The 20,151-nt window shown below is 43.7% G+C and overlaps 1 protein-coding gene across 2 annotated transcripts in view; it reads right to left on the bottom strand.

The window, feature by feature from the left end:
- The window catches only part of FBXW8 (F-box and WD repeat domain containing 8), a 113,628-nt gene that overhangs the window by 79,521 nt on the left and 13,956 nt on the right, over positions 1–20,151 (bottom strand). The window contains exons 2-3 of one of the 2 annotated variants that reach the window (XM_027566701.1): positions 16,705–16,809; positions 1,599–1,763 (exon numbers count right to left, since the gene is read on the bottom strand). In XM_027566701.1, coding sequence (XP_027422502.1) covers positions 1,599–1,763; positions 16,705–16,809 — 270 coding nt within the window. The remainder of the gene's footprint in view (positions 1–1,598; positions 1,764–16,704; positions 16,810–20,151) is intronic. The other variant, XM_027566702.1, reaches the window with a different exon arrangement.

Here is a 20,151-nt window from a genome sequence, read left to right as displayed (position 1 = left end):
AGTTGTGTCCAACTCTTTTGCGACCCCATGGACTGTAGCCCACCAGGCTCCTCTGTCCATGGAATTCTCCAGACAAGAAGACTGGAGGGGGTTGTCATTTCCTTCTCCAGGGGATCTTTCCAACCCAGGAACTGAACCTGCATCTCCTGCATTGGCAGGTGGAGTCTGCCAGGTTACCAAGGGCACCACCTTGGAAGTGCCCGTTGTCTCTGGAGCAAACAAAGAACTCCGCTGCTGTGTTCTCCCTAGGATCTGATATTTATGAACTTGAGCCATGGTACATGGAGTACCTCCAGCTCTTGTGCTCACAACTCTCAAAAGCATCCCTCCTTCCTGGACAGAATGCCCTCCTCTCAAGCGTTCCTTCAATTATGGCCCCTCCTGCCCGGGTTAGAGCCTCGGCTTTCCTATCCCCAGCTCTCTCACTTATGTCCTTCACACAGACTGAACCAAGCAAAAGGCAAAGAGGGGCCTCCCCCTGGTCTGGAGGCACATGGCGGGGCAGCGGACCTTTTATTTAGTGGAGGTGTCTTTGTGGTCTAAGGACAGCTGTGCTGATTCTCTTTGGAAGGGTGGCTCTCAACCAGGGGTGATGCTGGGGGAAGGAAGGGAATGCTTTCTGGCCTGTACTGGGGAGAGGCTGGAGATGCCGCAGAAGCAGAAGATCCTGCAACGCTCAGGACAGGCCTCACTAAAAAGGATCTGGCACCACATGGTGCCAGCGCCGGGGCTGAGAAGCGCCAAGTTAAAGGAACACTGCTCTTACTTTGCTAGGAACTGTGACACTACCCAGATCTAGAATACGGTCGCTAATCAGGTTGTGAGGTGACTGGGGACGACGTGCACATAGGCAGTATGTCACCATCAGTAATGAGCGAAAGCTTGTTCATCTCAAAGTCTATTAGGATTGACTTTTACAGGAGGGGAATAGAGAATCCAGTTCCATCCCTTCCCTCCACCTGAATATCCAGCCACCCAGGTGGGAAGAAACGGCCACCAGGCTGGCGTCTCCTCATGCCTCAGACAACTCCGTGTAACACTGCTCCTGACAGTGCTTTCTACAGAAACACTTCACTGGGCAAATGCGTAGCTGTGATCTAATATTTCTGTAGAGATTTTGAAGTGATAAACGTTATGGAAGCAAGCCAATAGGTTATGTGAGGGAAGGGAAGACAGTGCTTAGAGACGCTTAGTAATCTCCCTCTTGCACTGACTGGAAAGAGCACTTTCAGCCCCTCTTTTCTAATCAGGTGATGCTTTCTTGGTCCATCCAGGGAAGAGGGAAGAGTGAAAGCGGGCTGCATGGGGCTCCACTCCAAACACCCCAACCATCAGAGGGAGGTGACTGGCACCTCAAGCCCACCTCCTCTCCTGGAGGACAAAGGATGGTCCCAAATAGGTGGCTGGAAATGAGGGCAGATACTCTAATGGTCAGCAAGTCACTGTCAGCTGCAGGGACACTCACCATACCCTTCTCTCTGCTTTCAGCAGTGAGCCTCAGGCTCAAACTGGAGGGACTCAGGGTTTCATCCCGGGCTTGGATTCCTGGGTCCCTGCAGTCAATTCCCCCGCAGGTAATGGTACTGGCCACTGCCTACCTTCCAGTTGGTTCTCAACATGTGCTCCTTGGCTCGGCACTCTTGGAAGACGAGCTTCCAGCAAGAATAATCGGAGATGCTGCTCTCAGGGAGGTGGCCTTCCTGCTGGCACAGCCTGTACCACAGCACCTCGTCTTCCGCAATCACCTTCCACGTCTTGCTCACCTACAACAGCCCAAGTGACACAGACGTCAAGTTCTGCGATTAGAGACCTCCCTTGTCATCCAAAAATCAATCAACACCTTCCTTTATCACGGCCCTGGGTTTATGGCAGTATAAAACGTCTCATTAACAAAATCCTCCGAGGCGAAAAAATACAAGCCAATGTTTCCAGTTTTATCTTTCAAGATTTCAAAACTGCTGTACTACCAACCTAATGCCACATTTTAGACTACTTGGTTAAATTATTTTATACATACACACGTAAATACAAGATATAAAGAGAAAAATACACAAACATGTAAAAGACAAAAAATACACACTAACATGTTAGCAGATACAAAATCACACACAGCTTTGCAGAACAGAATCTCTGCTTCTTACTACTAGGTACTTGCACTTCCATCTTATAGAGCTAGACACTGATGACCTCTGAAGTAAAAAGCTGTGATAAAATTAATATCCATAACCCAAACTTCTGGTCATGTGAGAAATTCAAATTCATTTTATGTGTGAAAACTCAGATTTTAAGTGTGTAAATAAAAAATATTCAACAGAAAAGGCAAGCTATTAAGCTAGGATAAGATCTGATAGAGAGAAATGAACACTATAACTGGACTGGATTTCAAATTCCAACAGTATCCAGAGGAAAGGGCCATTTTAGCCATTAAGAGCTTTGTCTTCCAAGCCTAACTTTGGGAAATGATGGATTTTCTTCATCATGAGATTTACTGTACAAAATTGGACAGATTGTAAAGGATGGACTCCGCTGGCAAAATGAGACACTGATGCAGCAGATCCACATGATATGAGGTCTGCAACACATTCTGCTTGCTGCCCCCCCAAAGGCTGAGCCTCACTTCTAATAAAGTCATGACCAGTGGTTCTCAGTAACCTGCGCTCCGTAACACTCCCTTGGGGCTACTCCAAGACATCAAATACTCAGATAAGAAGAAAGAACATGAGACACAGTGAGAGAGAGCACACAGCGTGTGCCCGGCAGACTCATTACACAAGGGTGCCTCACTTGATGAAGTGCTGCTAGAGTTAACTTTCTAACTACACAGTGAAGATTGCCGAAAATCTGCTCCTCGAAAGAAGCAACAAGAATACTGCCAAAAATTGTCAAAAATCAACTTTTCCAGAGCTCTAGAAATTAACTACAAGCTTGTAATCTTCTGAGGAGCATTTATTCAAGGAAAACGGCTGACTCTTCGTAAGAACACCAGCCTTTGTGTTTTTTCACCTGCATTAATCCCTTCTCGTCCCCCAGCTCCATGGTAGCCTTGAAAACCAACAGCCTCCAACTACAGTAGCTGTAAAAACCAGAGGTCTAACAACTCCCAAGGGGGCCAAATGGGTTTACAGCTCTCCAAAAGCACCATCCCCAGAAAACAGTCACGTTTGGGCTGTCTGGCAGCTTGCTAGAAAGCTCTGTTCTCAAGGCTTGTCTTCATCCGGTCTGACTTAGATCTAACTCTGTCCTATATCCAGAGCATTTGTCAGAAAAGATAAGGGACTACTGTTTAACAGTGCAGCTGCCTGACAGGGCACTACCAACTAGGGCTAAAAGGAGGCTGATCGAAAGACTTAAAAGGAAAACCTGGGGAGTGGAACACCCCATTATAAATATGTTCAAAATACTAAAGGAAAGCATACCTAAAGAAATAAACATATACGCACAATGTCTCAGAAAGTACAGAATATCGATAAAGAGATAGAAATTATTTTTTTAAGAACCAAATAGAAGTTTTATAGTTGAAAAATATAATAACTGAAACAAAAAAAATCACTAAAAGGGCTTAACAATAGATTTGAGCTAGAAGAAGAATCAGAAAACTTAAGGTCAATTAAGATTTTCCATACTGAGAAAGAAAAAGATCAAAAAACAAAAAAGTAACAAAAGTAACCGAGCCTCAGAGAACCATGAGACATCATCTGAGTGGGCCAATGTAGGCATTATAGGAGTCCCAGATGGGAGGAAAGAGAAAAGGGAGTAGGAAGGACACCCGAAGAAATGAAGGCCAAAAACTCTCCCAAATCGGAGGGAAAACATTCATCTGCATAGCAAAGAAGCTCAGCAAACACCATGAAGAATAAACTCAAAGAGACTCACACCTAGACACAGTTAAACCGTTGAAAGCTGGAGACAGAATCTGGAAAGGATCTAGAGAAAAAAGACTCGTGCACAAGGTACTCCGCACTTCTCAGAAATCACGGAACTCAGAAAGCAGTAGCATGCAGCACACTGACCGCTGAAAAGAGACTGCCAATCAACAAATCTATAGCCAGCAAAATGATCCTTCAAAAATAAAAGGAGAAATTAAGATATTCCCAGATAAACAGAAAATAAGAGAATTCACCTGGAGTATATCTGCTCTACAAGAAATACTAAATAAAATATTTTGACTGCCTAAAGGCAGTCCTTTAGGCTGAATTGAAAGGAAATATACTTTATTTTCGGAGAAGGCAATGGCACCCCACTCCAGTACTCTTGCCTGGAAAATCCCATCGACGGAGGAGCCTGGTAGGCTGCAGTCCATGGGGTCACTAAGAGTCGGACACGACTGAGCAACTTCACTTTCACTTTTCACTTTGATGCACTGGAGAAGGAAATGGCAACCCACTCCAGTGTTCTTGCCTGGAGAATCCCAGGGACAGGGGAGCCTGGTGGGCTGCCGTCTATGGGGTCACACGGAGTCGGACACGACTGAAGTGACTTAGCATAGCATAGCATACTTTATTTTCCAAGTAAACATCACTATAAAGGTAAATATAGAAGACAGTATAAATGTACTTTTACTTGCATCCCTTTTCTTCCATCTGATTAAAAAGACACAGCCTAAAACTGTTGATGGGCTTATAAAGATTATTCTATTACTGTGTACAAATTCTAAGAAAGGAGAGGGAACATAGTTATTCTGGAGCACTTTGGTTGTACAATCGGAATTAAGTTGGTATTAGTCAAAACTAGATTGTTTTATGAGGCTCACTGTAACCCCTAGGGCAACCATTAAGAAAATAACTCCAAAATATGGTACAAGAAACAAGAGAATTAGAATGGTATGCTAGAAAAACATCTAACACAAAAGAAGATAATAGTATCAGAAAAGAGGAACAAAAAAGACATACTAACAGTTTCTCAAGTGACTGAGAGCAGCCATCATGTTTCCCCTTAGTCATTTCTTCACTGGTCTAAACGCTACACATTTCCTTCAACTAACTGTCACAGAACTACCTCCGTATTCATTACCTCTGAAGCGTACCCTCGTGTTTACCGTCTGCATTGTCCCTCTTCAAATGCGGTACTCGGGACTAAACAACACCCCAGATACACAACTTTCAAGCGCCATGAACAGAAGGATTTTAGCAGATACTAATTTGCTACTTCACTTAAAGATACAATGCAGAACCCATAGTCCAGAGCTTCTGGAGTCCATTTATTTTAACAAATATTTAAGGCAGACAAAGTTATATATTACAAACACCCATGGACACACCACCCTGCTTAAGAAGTATTAACCAATAAGCTTAAAACTCCTATGTATCTCTCCGAGTCCACATCCTTTTCTCCCCAACAGTAATCTCAATTTGGTATTTATCAATCTTCAGTCTTCTTAAACACCAACTGTAATTAAAGAAAAAAAAGCCCCCATTTCTTACTCTCACACTATCATGTTTTAAATTCTTAGCTTTCTAAACTTTCTATTCATTTTAAATCCCAGCTCATCACACATACCCACTCCCAGCATTTTATATCATCTTTGCATTTCAATTCTGTCATCCATTATATGGATGTTACTTTTCCTTTACATAAGTCATCTGCAAAATGCAGTCTGTGGGCCTTCATGTCTTAATTATTTTTAAAAAACCAACCAGGATGGGGCTGAAGACAGAGCCCATAGCAAAGCACTAGAGCCCTCATCCCAGGCTGATGGGGATCCATTAAGCAGCCCACCCTGGGCATGGTCACAGCATCAGTTACAAATCCACGTAACTACACTGTCATCCCACACCTCTCCATCTCAGCCATAAGGGCATCGGGGAAAAAAACCCTCATCTGATCACAAGTGGTCAGGCAATAAAGAATAGGATAATGACTCAATAATACTGGAGTCCCAGTTCTGACTAGCGAGAACACCACGGTTTTATTTTTGGCATGTCTGCTCCACAGCTGAGCCTGTCCATGACACTGGGTGGTGTCTGTCCATCTGTCTGTGCCAAAGGGAGTCTCAGCACTAGTCAATCAAGCAGAACAGACAGGGACAGACCACCATTCACTGTGATGAAGGTAGGCAACAACTCAAATAGCTTCAGAGCACAGTATTTCTCCCATAGGCTCCTGGAATTCAGGGTTAAATAAAGTATAAGATAAGGATTAACACACAGACACCCTCATGGTTTCTCAAAGGCACAGAGAGCTAACTAAACTGAACATGCAGCAGTTTACTCTGATCCGTGGGATACATCAGTCCTTTTTTTTGGTAAAAATTATAAAAGGTAAAACTTTGCAGAAATTATAAAATGTAACTTCCAGATGAGAGATTCAAAGTAACTAAGTCATTAATTTCACTATACACTACACAGCACTTGCCAAAGCATAGTCAGTAGAATAGCAGCTCCCGAACTTTAGAAAAGGATTCTCAGGACCTCCCTATGATCCAGTGGTTAAAAATCTGCCTTGCAATGCAGAGGACATGGGTTCAATCCCTGGTCAGGAAACTAAGATCTCACATGCCAAGTGGCGACTAAGGCCTCACGCTGCAGCTAGAGAAGCCCATACTCCACACCCAGAGAAAAGTCCATGTGACGCAATGAAGACCCAGCTAGATTAACAAGTAAATAAAAATCAAAAGGATTCCACGTCACACAAGTTTGGAGAACACTGACTCTTGCCTGTGGGAACTTCTCAGAGCTTTTAATAGACTGACACGTGCTGCCTATCTCTGAGGAGGAGATATAGGAAGCTGTGTTTCTCAAACATATCTGGCTCCTGGACTTTTCTAAGAAGGAGTGTCTCGAAAGCCTAGTGCCCTCCAGAAGGCACCTTAGAGAATGCTGATATGTGTTATCGGTCAATAGATTAAAACACATGTTGGGTGCTCACCACACAACAGGCACTAAGGCCAGCAATTCTCACCCACTTTCCACCTTAACCTGCCTAACTGACACCTTTTGCAGGTAGGTAACACCCCAGAGACGTGCCCAGATTGGGGGCCAGCTCCCCATGGCTGGGGAAGCTAGAAAGAAAAGTTCCAGTCTCTGCCCTCAGAGTTAGGCTGGATCACAAGACTAGCCCTGAACGGGGGGTAATCTTTGTAATTCTGGAGTTTAAAAATTAGCCACAAGGCTGCACTTTGTTAGATGGAGCCAGTGAATCATCAGCATCTCAGAAGAATGCAAATTCAGCACTCACTGATTACAAACTAGAATATCCCAATTAAACTCAACATTCTAGATGAGGTTCTACCAGTACTAAACTGTACAAAGGTCAGTCACTTTAAAACACAGAAACCGTTCCGAGACTTTCAAGAGTCTCAAATATGTCAGACCTTATAAAACTTGGGAGCTGAAAACTTTTTTATATGTATCAGCTTCAAAGAAAATGCTAAGTAGTCTTAAATAACACAATCTGAAATCTGTACAACAGGGTTATGGGATGAAAACCCAAGAATAAAAAGTTGATGTTTCAGTGTATCATCCCACCACTAACCCCCAAACCGCAGGGCTTCTTTTATAGAAAATAATATTCAGGAGAAAGTTTAAACCCTGGATAACAAACAGTAAAGCTCTTTGAGGGATTTATAAAAGATTAGAGGTGAGAATAACTTCCAAAAAGGGATCAGGATTGTACTTACAATTAGGTATTAAACACACAAACATGCCAACAATTTCTTTAGCAAACTGTAAAGGGAGGGTTGCCTTTTTATTCTTCTTTAAAGGAGAACAAAAATGACAGGCTTTAAGAATTTCTTTTAAGCCTGAAAGGGGAAAAAAATCAACAAGAAAAAGACCTAACTAAACTTTCACAGTAAATTTTAGAGTCTCACCAAAAGGAAACCTAATTGTTTTGATTTCTTAAGTTTCATTAAATCTAGAAAGTTTACAAGTCTGCATTTTCCAAAGGCCTAATGGTCTTTCTTTAATACACTGAGATTGGACTGGCCCTGCCCAGTAAAAGTCCCACTGAGTGAGCCTCAGCTGCAAGAATTTGCTAATAAAAATGTCTCCAGCATTTTGCTTTATAGCACCACTATGAATTGTAGCATTAAAAAAAAAAAGCCCTTGGCTCAAAAACTAGCTTATTAACTCTGCCTGGATTAAGGTTACCAGTGGGGTCCACAACAGGGGAAAGTGTCACTGCTCCAGTCAAGCAATGGCGTACGAAGCCTACCTGGGGAGAGCGCTACTGATGTCTAGCTACTAAACCCAGAGTCACTTCTCAGTCCTCCTCTCGGCTGACTCACAGTACCGCTCATCATTACGTTGGATCACCTTCACCTCCTTGTAAAATTCTCTTCCTTGGTTCAGAACCTGTGCACGCCGGGTTTTCCTCCCACCTCACAGGTACTACCTTCTTAGTCTGCTTATCATCTAATCACTGTGGTGGACCAGGCTCAGTCCCCCAATCTCCTCCTCCATCTACACTTGTGTCCCTGGTGAGCTAGCTGTTTCCTGGCTTTAAATATCATCCATGTGCTGACAGCTTCCAGATTTACATCTTCAGTCCTGAGTGCAACCCAGAACTCACCTGCAGCTTTACATCCAAGCACTGATCTTTGCTCATCCCACCACTTTCCCCTCCATCAGTAATGGCAACCTCACCCCCTGGTTGCTCAGGCCAAACACCCTGGACTACTACTGACTCTTCTTTCTCTCCCCACATCCAACACATAAGCAACCCTAATTCAGCCCACTTCCACCAGCCAGTCCTGATCCAAATCATCATGGGCGCTAGTGTGTGTGTGAGTGTGTGTATGTGTGTGCTCAGTTGTGTCCAACTCTTTGCAACCCCATGGACTCTAGCTCCTCCAACTGTGAAATTTCCAGGCAAAAGTATGGAAGCAAGTTGCCATTTCTTACTTCGGGCCATCTTCCCAACCCAAGGATCGAACCAGAGACTTTGGCGTCTCCTGCACTGGCAGGCAGATTCTGTACCACTAGCGCCCCCTGGAAAGCCCCACTGTGTGCTCCTGGCAGCCTTCCAAATGATTTCCTTGCTGCAGGTCTTGTCCCCCAGTGTATTCTCCACATGGCAATCCAAATGATCCCTTTTAACACACAGGTCAGACCTATCACTCCTTGGATTAAAACACTTCATTGGCTTCCCATCTCATTCAGAACCCAAGTTCAAATTCCTTTTATTCAAGTTCCAGAGATTAAGTGCCTTTCCAGTTGGGACCAACTCAGCTTCTCTTCCCTGGAGAAGGAAATGGCAACCCACTCCAGTACCCTTGCCTGGAAAATCCCTTGGACAGAGGAGCCTGTAAGCTACAGTCCACGGGCTTGCAAAGAGTCGGACACGACTGAGTGACTTCACTTTCTTTCTTTCTTTCAGCTTCTCTTAGCCCTGGCCACTCACTGTATTAGTTCTGTATTAGTTTCCTACTGAACAACAGAATGGGAAAGACTAGATCTCTTCATGAAAATTAGAGGTACCAAAGGAACATTTCATGCAAAGATGGGCTCCATAAAGGACAGAAATGGTATGGACCTAACAGAAGCAGAAGATATTAAGAAGAGGTGGCAAGAATACACAGAAGAACTGTACAAAAAAGATCTTCACGACCAAGATAATCACGATGGTGTGATCACTCACCTACAGCCAGACATCTTGGAATGTGAAGTCAAGTGGGCCTTAGAAAGCATCACTACAAACAAAGCTAGTGGAGGTGATGGAATTCCAGTTGAGCTATTTCAAATCCTGAAAGATGATGCTGTGAAAGTGCTGCACTCAATATGCCAGCAAATTTGGAAAACTCAGCAGTGGCCACAGGACTGGAAAAGGTCAGTTTTCATTCCAATCCCAAACAAAGGCAATGTCAAAGAATGCTCAAACTACCACACAATTGCACTCATCTCACATGCTAGTAAAGTGATGCTCAAAATTCTCCAAGCCAGGCTTCAGCAATACGTGAACTTCCAGATGTTCAAGCTGGTTTTAGAAAAGGCAGAGGAACCAGAGATCAAATTGCCAACATCCGCTGGATCATGGAAAAAGCAAGAGAGTTCCAGAAAAACATCTATTTCTGCTTTATTGACTATGCCAAAGCCTTGGACTGTGTGGATCACAATAAACTGTGGAAAATTCTTCAAGAGATGGGAATACCAGACCACCTGACCTGCCTCTTGGGAAACCTACATGCAGGTCAGGAAGCAACAGTTAGAACTGGACACGGAACAACAGACTGATTCCAAACAGGAAAAGGAGTACATCAAGGCTGTATATTGTCACCCTGCTTATTTAACTTACATGCAGAGTATATCATGAGAAACGCTGGGCTGGAAGAAGCACAAGCTGGAATCAAGATTGTCGGGAGAAACATCAATAACCTCAGATATGCAGATGATATCACCCTTACGGCAGAAAGTGAAGAGGAACTAAAAAGCCTCTTGATGAAAGTGAAAGAGGAGAGTGAAAAAGCTGGCTTAAACCTCAACATTCAGAAAACGAAGATCATGGTATCTGGTCCCATCACTTCATGGCAAATAGATAGGGAAACAGTGTCAGACTTTATTTTGGGGGGCTCCAAAATCACTGCAGATGGTGATTTCAGCCATGAAATTAAAAGACACTTACTCCTTAGAAGGAAAGTTATGACCAACCTAGATAGCATATTCAAAAGCAGAGACATTACAATTTGCCAACAAAGGTCCATCTAGTCAAGGCTATGGTTTTTCCAGTGGTCATGTATCGATGTGAGAGTTGGACTGTGAAGAAAGCTGAGCGCCAAAGAATTGATGCTTTTGAACTGTGGTGTTGGAGAAGACTCTTGAAGAGTCCCTTGGACTGCAAGGAGATCCAACCAGTCCAACCTAAAGGAGATCAGCCCTGGGATTTCTTTGGAAGGAATGATGCTGAAGCTGAAACTCCAATACTTTGGCCACCTCATGCGAAGAGTTGACTCACTGGAAAAAGACTCTGATGCTGGGAGGGATTGCAGGCAGGAGGAGAAGGGGACGACAGAGGATGAGATGGCTGGATGGCATCACCGACTCGATGGACATGAGTTTGGGTGAACTCCAGGAGTTGGTGATAGACAGGGAGGCCTGGCGTGCTGCCATTCATGGAGTTGCAAACAGTCAGACACAACTGAGCGACTGAACTGAACTGATCTTCTAACAACTTATCACACTTATGGCTTAAAATAACACGCGTTTACTTGACAGTTCTGGAGGCCAAAAGTCTAAAATCAAGGAGCTGGGGAAATTCCCTGGCTGTCCAGTGATGAGAGCTCCATGCTTCCATTGCAGGGGGCAGGGTTTCAATACCTGGTCAGGGAACTAAGACCCCACAAGATGCATGGCCCAGTCAAAAAATAAATAAGTAAAAAATAAAATTGTGGGCAGCCAGGTAGCATTCCTTCTGGAGGTTTCAAGCGACAATCTGTTTCTTTACCTATTCCAGGTTTGAGAGGCCAGCTACATTCTTTGGCTTGGGGCCCCTTCCTCCGTTTTCAAAGCCAGAAACATGGCATCTCCTCTTCTCACTGACCTCCTGCCTCCCGCTATGGAGCTTTGCAATTACACTGAACTCACCTGGATAATCCAAGATCACTCCATGCCAAGATCCTCAACATACATCTGCCAAGGTCCCTACCCACAAAAGGTAACACATGGACATCACAGGTCTGAGGACAAGCACATGCACATCTCTGGGAGGCTGACACTCAGTTACCACAGTCTAGCCAGCTCTGACCTTCCTGCTCTCCTCAAGCACAACAGCTGCACTCACCTCCAGGCCTTTGCACCTGTGATTCACCTCTGCCAGAGACCTGTCCAGCTTCCTGCTTCCCTCCTTTCAGTCTCTGCAGAAAGGCCACCTTCTCTGGGACATCTTCCCCAGTCACTTAGAAGTGTAACCCCAACATCGTCTCTGCTGGTCTCTTTTCTCCACAGCACTTACCACCACCCGATATACTCTATATTCAATCCTGTATTTACTGCACATAATTGTAAAGCTTTCTAGAAGGTGGGGGGAATGGGGTTTCTGTTTTGTTCAGTGCTGTACTCACTGTCTAGAACGGTACATACATGGCACACAGCAGGCCCTGCATGAGAGACTGAATGAGAAGAGTAAGTCCAACATTGTTTAACACTTAAAAACTGGGTTGTTTTTATTTTCAAAGGTCAGCTCCTGGCATGTGCTGTCCTCAGAAGGCTCTGACTTTCTTATTCAAGTATAATCTCTTGCTTTTTGATTTTTTTTCTCGTTTAAATTTTAATACAGAAAATGTCCACCACACAAGAGTAAAGTGAAGAGTATAAACAACTCTCAAGTCCCCCCCCAACTCCGTTCAAATAATTATCAGCACTTCACTGTCCCTGTTTCATCGCGCTCCCCATCCTCTTTCTGGAGCTGCTCTGCTTTTCCTTAACCCCATTTAGAGGGAGCAGCCATTGCAACCTGGCAAATTAAAAGAAAACGCCTGTAGGTGCTTGGGTGTCAGGTGCGCACGAGCCTCCCTGAGAGGAGTCTGGGGGCAAAGGTGAAGCGAAGAACTGAGGGAACTCTGCCAGCAATCTCAAGTCCTCAGCATCATCTCTGCTCTGAAAAATCAACCCAGAGCGCTTGGCCCTGAATCCCCAACTTCTAAACATGTCATTAAGACCTGCAGCTAGGAAAAGTCTGGTTTTAGTTTCTCCTATTTGGACATCTGGGAAGATGGTAAGATCACATTTTCCTTGAAACTTGAAATATCATAATCTAATAGACGAGGCTTTAGTTCCAGAAGTACTTCTTTATTTTGGTAACACCTACTTCTTGCTTGCCGATTTTTATCATAAATCTTAAGTTTTTTAACCTCTCCATCTTCCCTCTTTTTCTTGATTACATTCTTTAAGCACATTTTTTTCTACGTTTTACTTGAAAAGCATGACCTTTTTGCCTTTGCAGCTCTACTGCTAAAATTACACATTAGGAAATACACATAACTAAAATATATGTTAAAACTGAAAATGAAAAAATAAAATTACAGGCCTTCCCTGGTGGCTCCATGATAAAGAATCCACCTATCAATGCAGGAGACATGGGTTTGATCCCTGGTCCAGGAAGATCCCACATTTCATGAAGCAATTAAGTCCATGCACCACAACCACTGAGACCGAGCGCCCCAGAATCCTTGCTCCACAACAAGAGACACACTGCAGTGAGAAGCCTGTGTAACTCGAGAGCAGCCCCCGCCTCTTCGCAACTACAGAAAAGCCCGTGCAGCAACAAAGACCCACTGCAGCTAAAAATAAGTAACATTTTTAAAAAATGAAATCTCTAAAAATTTGTTTAAATAAAATAAAATTACAGAAATGGAAAATAAATTCAAGGTTTCCAGGGTTAGTGAAGGGGAAGGGTGTGGCTATAAAAGAGTAGCAGGAATTCTTGTGATGAAAGTTCTGTATCGTGACTGTGTGGTCACTCAAATCTACACACATGATGAAACCACACAGAACCAAATACACACGAATAAGCGTGTTAAACTGGTGAAATCTGAATAAGCTCCGTGGACTTTGCAAATGTCAATCCCTGGTTTTGATACCGTGGGACAATTTTCCAAGACACTGACAATGGAGGAACTAGGGGAAGGGTACACAGAACTTCTCTGCACTGTATTTTGCAACTTCCTATGAATTTAAAATTACTTTTAAAGTGTTTCAAATGAACACTGGCATATACTTAAAAACCTTTACTTCTTAGAATTATCCAGTAATATAACAGCACACTTACTTTTTTCTCATAAAAAACAAACAATTCTGAAATCAACAATTTTGTCATTGTTACCCATTTTAAAATATCACGTTGCAAAGACTGGAAATTCTGTGGACATACACACATGCATACAAAGAACATAAAATTGTAACTAGCAAAATGATAAACTGCTCAATGAGCTGTCCCACGCATAACACCTTACTAAAAGCACACTGTTTGAGACATCTCAGCGTGAGACTCTCCCACAGAGATATAAACCCCTTGAGGGCCAGGTATGGACAGCAACAGGCTAGGGAGGCCAGTATCCAGAGTCCACAGGGTCACAGACTAACGTGGGGGGACTTAAGTTCTGAAGCATCAAGCCTCACAAAGCAGAAAGGAGACGAAGTCAGAGCCAAATCAATTCCCCAAGTCCGTGGCATAATGAAATCTCAGAAGTCCTCCCCAACCAGGGTTCCTTACTGTGAGTCAGTTACCAATTTGGCATAAAGATCTAAGCAAACAGGTTTTCTCCAAGGGTACACATATAGTTCATGGTGCCAATTCCCCATAACTGGCCCAACCAATTTCACTCAAATCCCAAGGCGGCTAGATTAAAAGAGAACCAGAGGAAAACAGCAAGACGGAGAGAGCTAGCCCCCTCTGAAATAAAATCATAAAGCAGCAGGATGTTCCATTGAACAGAAGGCCCTTTCCCCTGTTTCAAAAATAAAAACACCGTGAGAAACAAATGAAAATGCTACTTATTTTTATTACTTTGGGGTTTTATTTTAATGCTTGAAAAAAAAAAAACAAAGCCAAGTCTGCAAACTACTGGCCATCCATTGTCCTCTTTGTGCAAAAGCTCAGAAAACAAACAAACAAAAAAAGAACCCTGGCTTTGCAGATCACAGCCAACTCAGGGGTTCTGGTTAGAGATATTTTCTATTCTTACTCATGTGCTTTAAAAATTAGGTTCAACGGGAAAAATCCAAATCCAACTGGCCCAAGAGGGAAGAATTCTGGTGGACAATTGGACTACTGTGTTGCAAATTAAACTGTTCACACCTGCAGAATAATCTCACCAGCATAACCAATCTACCCTGGAATGCAGCCCCACTGTACCAAAAGGGGGGTCTCTTCTTCCACCAGATCTTATCTTTACACTGATAAACTCTCTGGATGAGAAAACCAGCAGCAGATGTGAAAGCCACATGGCCCACTACAAAGTGGGAGAGCAAAAAGCAATGTTAAAAGAAATGATTCCTTAAACAGCAGCTCCCTATCAAGAATGAAGATTTTATCACCGAATGCTGACTTTGTGGAAAGCAAGCTATTAGACCCTGTTCTAAGGCCTCAGCCAGCGGCATCCAGCTGAAATCCAGGAGCTGGACTCACTTAGCTACGCCCTTGTTTTCAATTCTTGGGATAGGGCCAATATGTAAAGTTAGAATATAACAAATCCAATTGCCAAGGGAAAGAAGACAATGTAGGTACTCTTACTTAATGCAATAGATAGGCTCTGAGCACAGTTTATACTGCAAAGATTTTTATTTTGTGAATTTTACCCTTTGAATAATTTCTTTCTAAAGATTTCTACACTCTCCATTAAAAAATATTAGCCAACATCCCCTTTTAACTGATACTGTGGCAATCAAAAATCATGAAAACTTTCTCAAATTCATATTTAAGTAGAAAAACATTCTGATTAAGCAAACTGCTTCATAACAAGGTAAAATCATAATAGGGAAAGAGAGTAAAACCAGAAACTCTCTAAATTGTCTTGCATTCTGTTGTCATTTCACTGAATTGCCATGGGGTCAGCCAGCTCTAGAGTCTAAGTTTGAGCACAGTTTTCACCACTCTCAAACTGCCTTAATATTTTTAACTTCATATTCATGACAGTGTTTTGGATTTTTAATGTATAGTTTTCCTACCACTTAATGTCTTTTTTTTTTTTTTTTTTTTTTTTTGCCACATTGCCCAACATGTAGAATCTGAGTTTCCTAATCAGGGATTGAATCCCACATCCCTTAGAGTGGAAGTGTGGAGTCTTAACCGCTAGACCTCCAGGGAAGTCCCTCCTACCACCCAGTTTCACCAAATTCTTTCTCCTAAAGGTATAGAGACTTGTGTCAAACGCATTATAGGATCTAGAGATGGGAAATGGTAACCACTAAACAGATTACTTCTTTGGCTGATATGGGCCATGGAGACTCCAGTGTCTTCTGGGAAACACAGCTGTCCATGAAATGCCAAATGATCAGCAATCACATTCACTCTTCACCAAGAAGAAAATACAAGACTAACTTTACTGGCATAAATGCCTGCCTCTTAAAGCATGGCCAAAGCCACGCTGGTTTCAGCTGGTAGAAATGCAGACTAGTAGGGGCCACACCCCAGACCTCCTGAATCTGAAACTGCGTTTTATCCAGACCCTCTGTGATGCATGCACACAATAAAGTCTGGCCTAAACTATCTGCCCCCATCCCACTCCACCAGCATGTGGCCCAGAGCAGGCACGAGATGGGGGACACTGATCTGCAATTCCCTCGGTGGGTCTCAGTTCTCACATGCCTCTCACCTCACTGCATGGAATTCGGGTGTCTGAAGGGTAATTTGGACTGTACAGTGGAACATGATGTCACTGTTTTGTCCCCAGGCTGACCCTCAGCTCCCAACCTAACAGCTGGCTTGACTGAACCAAGGCCTCACACCTTTGCATCAGAAACAGTGAGGACATTAACAGCTCTGGCGAGCTCAGAAAGGCAAGCACAGTGCTGTCAGCCTTAAGCACGCTGCCACGGGTCAGCCATAACTCAGACTGCAGGAGGAACGCAGCGCTGGAGCAGCTGGTCACGAAAAGATCAACACCACGTGGGGATATGGAACACGATCGTTTAAGCTCAAGGTTGCTTCCCTTCAAGTAAAGCTGCTATCCCATTTGTGAACTCTGTGGAGTCTGTCATTCTGTAAAGTACACTTCTGTTATGGAGGAGCTTCCCACACTTGAATTACACATGTAAGCAAATCCTGACGGCTTACCTGTGCGCATCTTCCTAGTTCTCTCCTGTTCAGATACTGAAATATATTGATTGCCAACTCATAAGGCAGTTGGATATCAAAGAAGGGCACATCATCCATTTCATTCTGAGGAGGGAAAAAAAGAAAAGAAATATTAAAATTCTGAAACATGAAAATGTAGGCCCTTTAAATGATCAGCAACGACCTTAGGTGGTGACAAGAGACAGAACTGTGATACTAAGGAGAAGCAAAACGCTCTCACTATTGCATGGAGCACAGTCATAGAACTCATCAGAGCCTTATAGTCACTCTCAAATCTCTGACTCCCCACATTCATATGAGGTCTCCTCACATGCACTTATAAACTCCACAAGACCATCTCACGAAACGATTCAAAAAGGAGAAGCAGGGGTGCCCTCTCACAAGCTAAGGGGTGCCACGGGAATCAGTGCAGAGGTCCGTGGAAAGCCTCTCAACGTCTCAGGAAAGATGAGTGGCAGGAAGCCAAGAAAGAGCCTTGAAACCAGGGAGGGAGGCCACTGGTCCTTCCAGGACAACTGCTGCTATTCCCCAACCTGGACGGGAGTGCGTGTACATAGCAGAGAAACGCTGACCTAGGTCACTGCAGTGTTTTCTCCAAGAAGAGGGGGACAGGGCTGTGAATGTGAGCGGAAAGTACATAAACGAGGCGCCGCTCCTGAGTAAGGTGAGCACGTCCCCCCTCAGCCACAGGAGAAGCACAAGGTTTCCTAATGCACTCGGGGGCTTGCGCTGGTTAACCCAGGGAGCCAGTGCAAACAAAGCAGTTTCTTCTTCGGTGTCATTTATTAATGCGGAGAAATTAGAGCTCGCCTGCCTTTGGATAAGCAATTAGGGATGAGGTAACAGGCTTTATTTGAGAGATAAGGCTGTCATGACGATCCTGGTAGCACAAAGAAATATGAGCATGAAACAGAAAAAAAGGCCAAGTGTGCACATGTATCCCTCTGTCTGTGCCCAAATCCACCTGCCAAAGCTTGCTTTGGAGTAGGCTCCTGTGAAGCTGGGGAAAGCGGCGCTATTCATCCCAACAGAACTTGCTTAATAAAATTCACTTCTAGTAAGCTTTGGCTGACATCAGTGACTTACTGGATACAAATGAAAGTATTATTTCACCACTCAAATACAACAGTTGTATACTGCAAGGCTGCATGGAAAGAGTCTCGGCGTGCTAAGGCACCAAGAATCAGGGTGAAGATTTTTCTGGAATTGTGTTTTCGTTCATCTAGAACTCTCAGGGCTAACAGTACCCAGGGCATAAGGAGGTAATGTATTCAACTGCAAAAACAGTGCAAGGCTAATAAGCATGAAGGCCAAGAAGGCTCTCTAGAGGGAAAGGGAGGAAGGGCTTACAGTTCTCGGCGGGTAAAGAAGGAACAGAATGTTAAGTCAGGACAGAAGAGTTGGCTGTACCGAAAACAACAGGAAAAAAAAAAAAATCTGCAAGTGTAACTGAAAGACAAAAAGGATCCCTGCCTAAAAAAATAAAGGAAAGTCATTGGTCAGGCTAGGTCCCCTCCTACAGCTAATCGACTTTACCCATCAAGAAAAAGAGGCATCACTTTCTCTCTGCCCAGATTCAACTTCAGATGCCTTATTGTAATGGTGAAAGGAGTCAATGAAAGCTGCATACATTACAAGACTATCATTCACAGCCCTGGACTTCCTTCTGCTTTCTCTTTTGGATTATTTGACTACAGTGAGGTGGAGAAGTCTACCTTAAACATTCAGTAGAGAAGCAAGAGGAAAAAATGTCCCCTGTCCTATACAAGCAGAATAAAGGCAAAGTCTGCATTCATGCAAACTGAACTCATAATTAGCTTTTTCTTTTTTTATCTGCTGCCAGCGATGTGCCAGGCATTGTTTTCTTCAATCTTCCCTTCAGAACTCCCTATAAACTGGTGTCTGGATTTGATGTGATTGGGATGAAGGGTGAGAAATTACCTCTGTTTTTTAGTTTTGTTGGTGCACAAAAGTCATACTTCTGGTGGCAGGTGCCTTCTCCCTTCTGCCTATTCAGTTGGCCAGTTCTCTCTTCTCCTCCTAGAAAATAAGGCCTCTGCCTAGCATACTCCAGACTCTGCCACCATTTGTCCTGACACCAGTGACCTCTGGGATGCAGTACCACGTTGGGGTTAGAGCACAGATTCCAACTGGTCATCCTGGCTCTGCCATCTCACTAGCCATGAGACCAGGCTACACGCAACTGATTCTCAGCTTCCTCATCTGTGAAACAGATGTCAGCATACCTATTGTGTTATTCACAGGGCAGTTATAAGGATAAAATGAAATAATTCACGGAAAGGACTTGGCACAAGTACCCAAGGCTAAGCATGCAACCATCGATTGTTAAAGTTACTGTCTTCTTTCCTTGAACGATATATCCCAGGCCCCTTTTTTTCCTTCAACAAGTATTTGTTGATTAGGTCCACATTCCACTCTGCCCCCACATAAGCTTGTTGTTTACACAGAAAGTTGTCTCCCCTTGTCACATGATAAGCAGATGACGGTCAACAACAGTGGAAAGGGAAGAGTACGGCACAAGCTGTCATTCAGGGATCTGAACACTGAAAGTATCCACACAACAAGGTCTCTTCCAAAAAGGCCTTCAAAAAAGAATCATCAGGGATTCCCTGGTGGCTCAGTGGTAAGGAATCTGCCTGCCGACGCAGGAGACACAAGTTCGATCCCTGGTCCAGGAAGATCCCACCCGTCACAGAGCAACGAGGTCCATGTGCCACAGCTATGGAGTCCATGCTCCACGATGAGAGAAGACAGCACACCACAACTAGAGAGGAGCCCCACTCGCAGCAACTAGAGAAAAGTCCGTGCAACAACAAAGACCCAGTACGACCAAAAATAAAACAAATTTTTTAAAAACAGAATCATCAATTCTAGACGGTTATACCACAGTAATAACTACAGAAGGATCTGCTCTACTGCACAGTGGATGAAAGTGAGGCGGCCAGCAGGGTGCGAACCACCAGTCGGGGGTGTTAGGGCTCCCACACCAACGAACAATCAGAGACGCCACAGTGGTCTCACTGTTGACACAGTTGTCATGGCTCTTGATCACCTACAAGTTCTAGAGGGTAACAACTGCTTCGAAGCACTGAATTATAATTATGTAAACACCAACAGCACAAAGCCAACTTTTTTTTTTAAATCACTGTGCTCTGAGAATTATTATCTAAACTTCAAAATGATGGTCAATCCCAAACAGATCAAGTCCCAGACTCTTATGTAAACGAACTTCCCTGTTGCTACCACTGGCTGGGAATGGCAGGAAAAAGCATAAAAGAAACCGATATATTAAAGAGAGGTCCAAGTCCCCACACCTTAAGAAATACGTAGACCTGCAAGGTCAGGAGACCAAATGCTGCAGTTTCCTGTTGCACACTTGGAATCCTTCTGGCAAGACATTCTCTC

Source organism: Bos indicus x Bos taurus, chromosome 17 (assembly GCF_003369695.1).
Source record: "Bos indicus x Bos taurus breed Angus x Brahman F1 hybrid chromosome 17, Bos_hybrid_MaternalHap_v2.0, whole genome shotgun sequence".
In the NCBI taxonomy this organism is placed as follows: Eukaryota; Metazoa; Chordata; class Mammalia; order Artiodactyla; family Bovidae; genus Bos; species Bos indicus x Bos taurus.
Note: the sequence above shows the minus strand (reverse complement) of the source record. Positions and strands in the feature narration are given on the sequence as shown.